Source organism: Micropterus salmoides, unplaced genomic scaffold (assembly GCF_014851395.1).
Source record: "Micropterus salmoides isolate LMB-PRFRI ecotype aquatic unplaced genomic scaffold, ASM1485139v1 Ms_hic_scaffold_2, whole genome shotgun sequence".
Taxonomy (NCBI): Eukaryota; Metazoa; Chordata; class Actinopteri; order Centrarchiformes; family Centrarchidae; genus Micropterus; species Micropterus salmoides.
In genome coordinates this window covers 40,964,940-40,973,826 of record NW_024041150.1, presented here as the reverse complement: position 1 = coordinate 40,973,826, position 8,887 = coordinate 40,964,940, and the positions used below count along the sequence as shown (strand labels likewise).

Sequence of the window (8,887 nt, the reverse complement as noted above, 5' to 3'; positions counted from 1 at the left end):
AAAACCCTCTTTAATATCAAAGTGAAAACAGATTTTTACAAGCTAATGTTTGACCAACAGGTAGAACAGCCAGCATGGGGTCGCTTTTATGTGAAGAGGCAGAAAATTTACAATAAAGCCAATTATACCAAAGCAATTTCTTCGAAGTGAAAATGTACCTTGGCAATAAACCTGATTCTGATAAACACCACAAGCATTTCCTTCAATTTTGAATTTCTTTAAACATCAGAACTGACCCACAACAAATTCAAGAAAAACAACAAATAACATTATCCACAGATACACTGTGGATATTTTGAGCAAGTGTTGTCCAGTAGTCATAGTAGTTTAAATAAAGATCATTCAGAGTTCAGAGAGCAGCTTTTAGCTTTAAGGAGGTGATCTCAGAATGAGGGACTGTCTGGACCTGCAGTAAGGGATGCAATTGTTACAAACTCCTTTTGAATGGTTCACCAGTGATGATTGTCTTTGTAATTAATGTAGTGATAAGTGACAGTCGAAATTAAATACATTATTTTTATTTGATACTGACAGCTGTTTGGGGGATTGTATTTTCTTTTACTGTACTGAAAGACTTATAGGTAATGTCTAGTAGACGCTATGCTTGGCGAACACCAAACACAGCACATCACCACAAACACTCCACCGTGAAGCATGGTGGTGGCAGCGTCATGCTCTGAGGATGCTTCGTAGCAGCCGGCCCTGGAAGGCTTGTAAAGGTAGAGAGGAAGATGAATGCAGAAAAATATCTCCAAATCCTGGAGGATAATCTGACTCAGTCTGCAAGAGAACTACAATTTAGGAGAAGATTTATTTTCCAGCAAGACAACGACCCCAAGCATTCAGCTATAGCTCTGCAGAAATGGTTCAAAGACAACAAGGTGAATGTTCTGGAGCGGCCAAGTCAAAACCCAAATCTCAGTCCAATCAAGAATTTGTGGCTGGACTTGAAAAGATCTGCTTTTAACTGTTTATTAGTAGTTTATTGACACCCAGCTCCAAAAGATACCATGGTCATTATTTTTTATTTTCACTCACCTTGCCAGTGGCCTGTTTTTATCATTTCTTGTGTCATTGGTGGCCTCGTCTTTTCTCTGCGAAAGAAGACCAGGGTTATAATTCTTGCCTAGGTTATGATTTACTTTAACATACTCTCCTTTTTAATTAAAATGTTTAACATTACAACAGCTGTAAAAGTTGTGAGAGGATATCCAGGACAAAGGAGAGGTGACTTGATGTTAATATATTCATAAATAAGCAAGCTATTGAAATTACAACATTGCAATGTGCATAATTAATTGATGCATTAGATTAATCAGTTAATTAGACAATCGTGTAATTAGTCAATTAATAACTTATTCAATCACAAGCATTTTGGTGGAAGTACTTCCAAAAGGCGTATTTGCTCGCAAGTTGCAGTAAAATGCAGTCTGTTTAACAGCTGCAGTCTGAGCCGTTCTCCTGGACCAATTCCAAAACCTTTGGCGCCCATTGGTCATTTAAACCCCAAAATATGTTAAAATAGGGCCAGGTAAAATACCACAAGTACTGTGTGCACAGAGGAAGAAAATATTTCAGGCTGCGATTTACACACAGTACTTACCCGTAGATACATTTACTGCTGGTTTTATCTGCACATGCAAGGAAATATCACCAGAATGAAATTTTGGTAGGGTCGTAGCTGAAATAAATGGATGATCTACCTGTGCTCGGATATAAAGGGCAAATCTTCCTTTCCTTCTGGATTTAATGGACCTTTGGATATCCTCTGGTGTCAGTGTATTTAGTTTCAGTGGCGTCAGTGTCTTGGTTGCGTCGGTGGTAAAGACATCAAACCGTTCGGGCAGTTGAGGGAAGGTGGACTTCAGCAGGTCAAGGAAGTCGGGCTCCTGCAGGGCTCGAGGACACCTCAGTTCCTGCACCGGGCGCTTTAACACTAACATGCAAACAAATTCATCACAATGTTTGAGTAACAAAACGTATTTTAAAGACATTCTGACAAAACTGCAAATCATTTTTCAGCCCAGTGGAAGCTGGAATCTTTCATCTACAGTATCTCATAGTAGTGAGTGTGCAGCTTGTATAACAGTGTAAATTTGCCGTCCCCTCAAAATAACACATCACACAGCCATTAATGTCTAAACTGGCAACAAAAGTGAATACACCCCTAAGTGAAAATGACAGCAGCTCCAAACGACAGACCTGTGGGTTATAGGAGAATCTCCTTTTTCTGGTCTGGTAATAATCACATTGCTAGGCATACTGAAACGAGCTAGCTTAGCGTAGCTTGAGTGATTTTCTTTGGAAGTGGGAGGGGCAGACAGCATGTTGCCTGTTGGCGTCGTTTGGGCTGAACTGTTGAGCACAGCTGCACTGAGAACATTTTCTTCCACAGAGTTTAAGCTCTACTTGTTCGGTTTGTAATGCGTACATCACCGAAAGTCTCGTACCGAACAGTTCAACACGAATACGTGTTTTGTTAGACCCCTATTTAAAATATAAGTAATTATCTGTTCTGTGTGCAGCATTAACAGACTACAACCTTGTGTTGTATAATGACAAAAATCAAATTCTAGTATTCTCAGCAATCATTCAACATCCTGAGTGGACATTTCACTTTTCTGTTGGACTCTTACCGCCTTTTGTGAGCACACTGGTCTGGGAGTCCTCCAAGAGACAGACTCTGAGGTTTAGATGACTCCGCCTCCTGCACTTCCTCTTCACAGACTGACCTCTGCAAGGAAATAATCCAGTCAAGTAAAAAATCTAAACAATCCTTCACTGCAGTTCTGCATCAGAAATATTGTGTACCTTGTATTTGTGATCTGCTGACCCGGGTCCCACAGACCCTCCTTATCTAGACTGGTGCTCTGTACTGGCTCCTCAGGAGACTCCTCCCCCTCATCTATATCCTCCTCTTCTTCAGAGTAGCCTGAGGTGTCCCGTCTCCCCGAGTCCTCCACATCTGAAAAAACATTAACAGTGAAAGAGTCAAACATTCTGATTCTGTAACAGTATGACGGATCAAGGCAACAAAATGTGATTCATGCACACTTTTCTTTTTAAACATACAGCAGTACAGCAGAAGAAAATGAAACTTATGTAAGTAAAAGTATTGATGCACAGGAGTCATCAGCCTCACACTTGCTAGTATAGAATATCCCCAGTAACAATAACTCTCAACCAAAACCAAGTATTTCAGGACCACACAAAAGCCCACTCACATCAGACGCCATCACCCAGAGCTGCTGTCATGCCATAATCTGCCACACCGCCTGTCTAAGTGCACAGCAGACTGGAGCAGATCCAGAAATGAGTGGACTTTGTACTGAACTGACCATCGATTTTTAATCAAACTGAGAGATACTGAAAGATTCACACCCCTGAACTACAGTACTTGTATGAGTGAATGTACTGGACGTACGTGTCTGCTGTGCTTCCTCCTCGGGGAGTCCACGTCCTCCAGCCTCGTCGTCTTCAGGTTCATCTGGATCAGAGACAAAGGTTGGGTCATGTATCCATCAGTATGCTACTCACCACACAGAAGACTTTACATGAGAAACAGAGAAACAGATGTAAATCTTCTGCTCTGAAACATGAAGCTTTGCTTTAGAAGTGAACTGTGGGATTAGATTAGGGGTGTCTAAACCATGTCCCACGTGAGTTGTCCTCAAATTAAAATGTTTTGCCCACTGACAATAATTTGTCACTATATGTCAACAACAATATTCACCCAAAGTCCAGTTGCCCTTGACTTTCTTTGGATAACTATGACCTGGATGACTGAGAACCTTCACACACATTAGTTGTGAACATTAGGTGTCAAATAATTTTATAATATATAAATAAATATCTACTGCTTTAGTTAATTTAAAGATTCAAATTTTACACAAAAAGAAATAAACAAACAAGTGAGTTTCCAAAATAAAACATATCATTAACGATTAAACATTTATGTTACGGTTATAAAACGGGCAGCTCAAATCAAGCAATCTGATTGGTTCATAGTAGTGATATACTGAGCGTATAATTCCTTCGCACATATCTGTATCACTCTGCAACAAACAGGGTTAGAGTTATAATCTGAGCTTCTTGGAGGTCTCACACACCATTTACACATGTAATTTAGTGGTGTCTAAATAGAAATTGTGTGTAACCTGATTTCTGTATTGTTTCTGAAAGATCATTATCTTAGTCTAAGATACAGAAATCACACACAATTTCTATTTAGACGCCACTAAATTACAACATTCAAAAAAACTACACTAGCCTTGGCCTCAACATTACATACACAGGGAGCTTCAACATGGCTGTGAAAGATCTGAGGGACAAAGCAAGGAGAGCTTTCTATGCAATAAAAAGAAACATTAAAATATATATTCCAATTGAAATCTGGCTGAAAATTTTCCAGTTTGCACTAGAACCAATAATTATATATGGTAGCGAAGTCTGGGGGCCAAACCTTAATAATGAATTTGACAAATGGGACAAAACAATCATATAATCTTTCCACACTGAGTTCTGTAAGAGCATACAGCAGGTGATGTAGATGCTGGATCATAAAACACCAAATAACCTGTGCAGAGCAGAGCTCTGCCAATACCCCCTCTTACTAAAGATACAGAAAAGATCACTTAAATTTTACAATCACTTGAAATCAGTTAACCCCCAGACATATCATCACAAAGCCCTAACATACCAGGAGCTGAAACCAGAGAAAGGTCCCCAACAGCCTCAGGACAGCAACACCAACCCAAGCAGACCAAACCAAATTATCAACAAGCAGAAAGAAAAATATGTTGAATAGTGGAAAGAAACGACCAAAACAAAAAGTAAATTACAATGTTATCTGACCTTAAAAAGAGAATTGACACTGGCAAATTACCTGAGTACAATAAAATGTCCCAAACTAAGAAACATGTTGACAACATACAGACTGAGTGAACACAGCCTGGCCATAGAAAAGGGTCGCCACAGACAGAGCTGACTACCACAAGAGGAGAGACTCTGCTCCCAGTGTTACACGGGACAGGTAGAGACAGAGCTGCACTTTCTAACCTCATGCCCCAAATATAAAACACTAAGACAAAAACACTTTGCAAACATTTCCCAAATATACACCAAATTTGAATTTATATCACACACACCTATCCTAAATGCTTATTATATCACAAGTAAGGGGGATGCCAGCCCTTCACGTCAGGCTGAACAACGCCTCTTAACTGTGATACAAGCGTATACATGTGCCGGTCGTATAATTAGAATATCATCATAAAGTTGCTTTATTTCAGTAATTCCATTCAAAAAGTGAAACTTGTATAATGTATACATTAATTCCACACAGACTGATATATTTCAAGTGTTCATTCCTTTTAATTTTGATGATTATAACTGACAACTAATGAAAACCCCAAAATCAATATCTCAGAAAACTGGAATATTGGGAAAAGGTTCAATATTGAAGACACCTGGTGTCACACTCTAATCAGCTAATTAACTCAAAATACCTGCAAAGGCCTTTAAATGGTCTCTCAGTCTAGTTCTGTAGGCTACACAATCATGGGGAAGACTGCTGACTTGACAGCTGTCCAAAAGACGACCAGTGACACCTTGCACAAGGAGGGCAAGACACAAAAGGTCTGGGGGACCAATGTGGGGGAGATTCACAAAGAGTGGACTGCAGCTGGAGTCAGTGCTTCAAGAACCACCACGCACAGACGTATGCAAGACATGGGTTTCAGCTGTCGCATTCCTTGTGTCAAGCCACTCTTGAACAAGACACAGCGTCAGAAGCGTCTCACCTGGGCTAAAGACAAAAAAGAACTGGACTGCTGCTGAGTGGTCCAAAGTTATGTTCTCTGATTAAAGTGAATTTTGCATTTCCTTTGGAAATCAAGGTCCCAGAGTCTGGAGGAAGAGAGGAGAGGCACAGAATCCACGTTGCTTGAAGTCCAGTTTAAAGTTTCCACAGTCAGTGATGGTTTGGGGTGCCATGTCATCTGCTGGTGTTGGTCCACTGTGTTTTCTGAGGTCCAAGGTCAACGCAGCCGTCTACCAGGAAGTTTTAGGGCACTTCATGCTTCCTGCTGCTGACCAACTTTATGGAGATGCAGATTTCATTTTCCAACAGGACTTGGCACCTGCACACAGTGCCAAAGCTACCAGTACCTGGTTTAAGGACCATGGTATCCCTGTTCTTAATTGGCCAGCAAACTGGCCTGACCATAACCCTATAGAAAATCTATGGGGTATTGTGAAGAGGAAGATGCGATACGCCAGACCCAACAATGCAGAAGAGCTGAAGGCCACTATCAGAGCACCCTGGGCTCTCATAACACCTGAGCAGTGGCACAGACTGATCGACTCCATGCCACGCCGCATTGCTGCAGTAATTCAGGCAAAAGGAGCCCCAACTAAGTATTGAGTGCTGTACATGCTCATACTTTTCATGTTCATACTTTTCAGTTGGCCAACATGTCAAACAATCTTTTTTTTTGTATTGGTCTTAAGTAATATTCTAATTTTCGGAGATACTGAATTTGGGATTTTCAGTAGTTGTCAGTTTTAATCATCACAATTAAATGAAATAAACATTTGAAATATCAGTCTGTGTGTAATGAATATTATATCTGCGTTTTACTTTTTGAATGGAATTACTGAAATAAACTTTTTGATGATATTCTAATTATGACCAGCACCTGTGTATATACCACAGCCTGTCGTGAGCTATAAATAATGATTCTGCTGAGTAACTAGTTACTAAAGTCAGTAGTGGAGTAAAATATTTGAAGCTGAAATGTAGAGAAGTGGTATCAACTATGGAGAAAATTTAATTACAAAGTTACCTCTAAACGTAATTACTGTAGGCTACTCATGTTGGCTTTTTACTTCTGTTAGTTTTCACCATTTTTCCTGTTAGAGCATTACAGTAGTTTGTTTATAACAGATTGAAATTTAATAGTAATAAAATCGTCTTACTGCAGATTCAAAGTGCTTAAACCTCGACCATTAACAATAAAAGGCTCCTGGTCCAGGACTCCCCTGCTCCAGACTTGTATTATCTTAAATCACCAGGTTTTTGAATGGGGTTTGGTGCAGTGTTAAAACAACAGCAGCTGTTAAGCATAGTGTTTCATGTGGTTCCTAGTCTGTTCCCCACCTATCCTACAGAGAGAGACCCGAGGCTGCAGCACCGCCTCCAGCTGCCTCCTCTGCCGGTCGATCTCCTGCCTCAGACCCGAAGCCTCCTCCTCGTACCCGGCTACGGTTCTCTCCACAACCGCGAAGATTTCCTGCGCGGCTGTTGTCAGTTTCTCTGCGATGAATCCTCTCAGGATATCCGTTTTGGACAGTTTATAGTCCATAGAGTCCACCGAGGACACAAACAGCACGTTTACTGTCTCCATTTGTTCCGAGAAAGTCTCAAGTTTGAGCAAAAACAGAAATCACCAGCGCGAGATGCGCACGCTCGCTAATGTTGTCCGACTGAAAACCATCTACAAACAAAGGTTCCGCTGAAGCTCCCTTGTTCTTCTTCTTCTTAGCTGCTAAGCATATTTCTGCCCTCCACAGGACATAGTTTGAAAAAAATTCTTACTCTTACTAAAATTTGGTTAAAATAATAAGTACATTTACCACATAATACTCTGAACATAATTTTTTTGTAATGTTTAGTGAATCCAAACAATACATTTTCCCACCGCAATGCAAATTGAGGGTAAATATGGACAACAATGACTTGAGACACTTTGCTCCAAAGTTTCCTGGTATGTGGGCAAGACCAAAATAAATACATCAGTGTTTCATTTAGTTCTCCACAGAAAGTACAGCTGATGTTCAGGTCCTTTTTCAGTTTTTGCAGGTAATAGTTAGTGGGGTAAAACCTGTGAAGCATTTTGAATGAGATCTCTTTGACTTTCTTGGTTAAAAAAATCTTGTGGTGCAAAAGCCAAACTTTTTCCCAACAAATCTCTCCAACAAATGAGGACCAATATGATACAGCAGCGGGTGTACTGTTGAAAAAGTTGATGAATTGCCTTTTTCTTACTTTTATGTTGCAGCGAAAAACAGATGCTCCCAACAGTTGTTTCCTTCACATCCACCAGTGTTAAAACCTTTGAAAAATGAGATGACAGCTGAAGGTATCGCATTGAAGACGATGGAAAAGGTGAAAATAGGGATACCATAGTGATGAATAAATTCAATGTAGTTATAAAGTTGACCACATTGGTTAAATAATTGATTTACAAGCAAAATGTTATTGTCATACCACTGTTGAAAGAAAATGAATTTGTTTTTATACAAAATACATCTGTTGTTCCAAATATAAAACCTATGAGGAGTGAAGTTGTGCTTGTAAATTAGGAACCAAGCCAGTAGCATTTGTTTATGAAACGAAGAACGTTTAAGAGGAATTTTTTCAATATTATAAGTGCAAACCAACAAGAACTGGTGACCACCAACTGTATAAAAGACATAATAGGGAATAAAATTCCACAGACTGGTTGGACAATTTAAGTACCGCTTAATCCAATTAATCTTGAAAGTGAAATTTAAAGTAGTAAAGTTGAGAAAACTAAGGCCACCTTTACTGTACTCATTCATTAATACAGGCTATTTCAGATAATGATTGCGATTTTTACATACAAAATCATAAAGGACTGTATCTATGGTTTAGCACATTTGTTGATCTATATATAAAGATAGAGCAGCGTATGTTACTCTTGATATTCCTTCGGCCTTTGAGAGTAAAATCCTGCCTTTCAAAGATAAATCACGGAATAGCCACAGGTTGAATTTCTTCTTCATTTTATCAACAATGGGAGTGAGATTAAACAAAATGCTTACATACAATCATGTGTCACGCAGAAACTGCAGACCTGCCTTG

At 39.6% G+C, this 8,887-nt stretch overlaps 1 protein-coding gene across 2 annotated transcripts; it reads right to left on the bottom strand.

The window, feature by feature from the left end:
• Positions 1–271: 271 nt before the first annotated feature.
• LOC119912287 lies at positions 272–7,435 on the bottom strand. Of its 2 annotated transcripts, none has more exons than XM_038731419.1 (7): positions 7,160–7,435; positions 3,425–3,487; positions 2,812–2,965; positions 2,637–2,734; positions 1,704–1,936; positions 1,039–1,094; positions 272–710 (listed from the first exon to the last, which is right to left on the bottom strand). In XM_038731419.1, exons 1-7 carry the CDS (start codon positions 7,404–7,406, stop codon positions 629–631), a joined length of 933 nt encoding a protein of 310 aa, XP_038587347.1. In that variant the 5' UTR covers positions 7,407–7,435; the 3' UTR covers positions 272–628. The 2 variants fall into 2 exon arrangements, with proteins under 2 accessions (XP_038587347.1, XP_038587348.1); XM_038731420.1 differs by having other exon boundaries at positions 272–791; positions 7,160–7,432.
• Between the last annotated feature and the right edge of the window lie 1,452 nt (positions 7,436–8,887).

Excerpts from the sequence above, each read along its gene's own strand:
- LOC119912287 (XM_038731419.1), bottom strand. The coding sequence starts at position 7,406 with ATGGAGACAGTAAACGTGCTGTTTGTGTCCTCGGTGGACTCTATGGAC. Across the intron at positions 2,966-3,424 it reads GGAGGAAGCACAGCAGACAC|ATGTGGAGGACTCGGGGAGA; the intron begins GTACGTCCAGTA and ends ATGTTTTTTCAG. Across the intron at positions 2,735-2,811 it reads CAGCAGATCACAAATACAAG|AGGTCAGTCTGTGAAGAGGA; the intron begins GTACACAATATT and ends ATTTCCTTGCAG.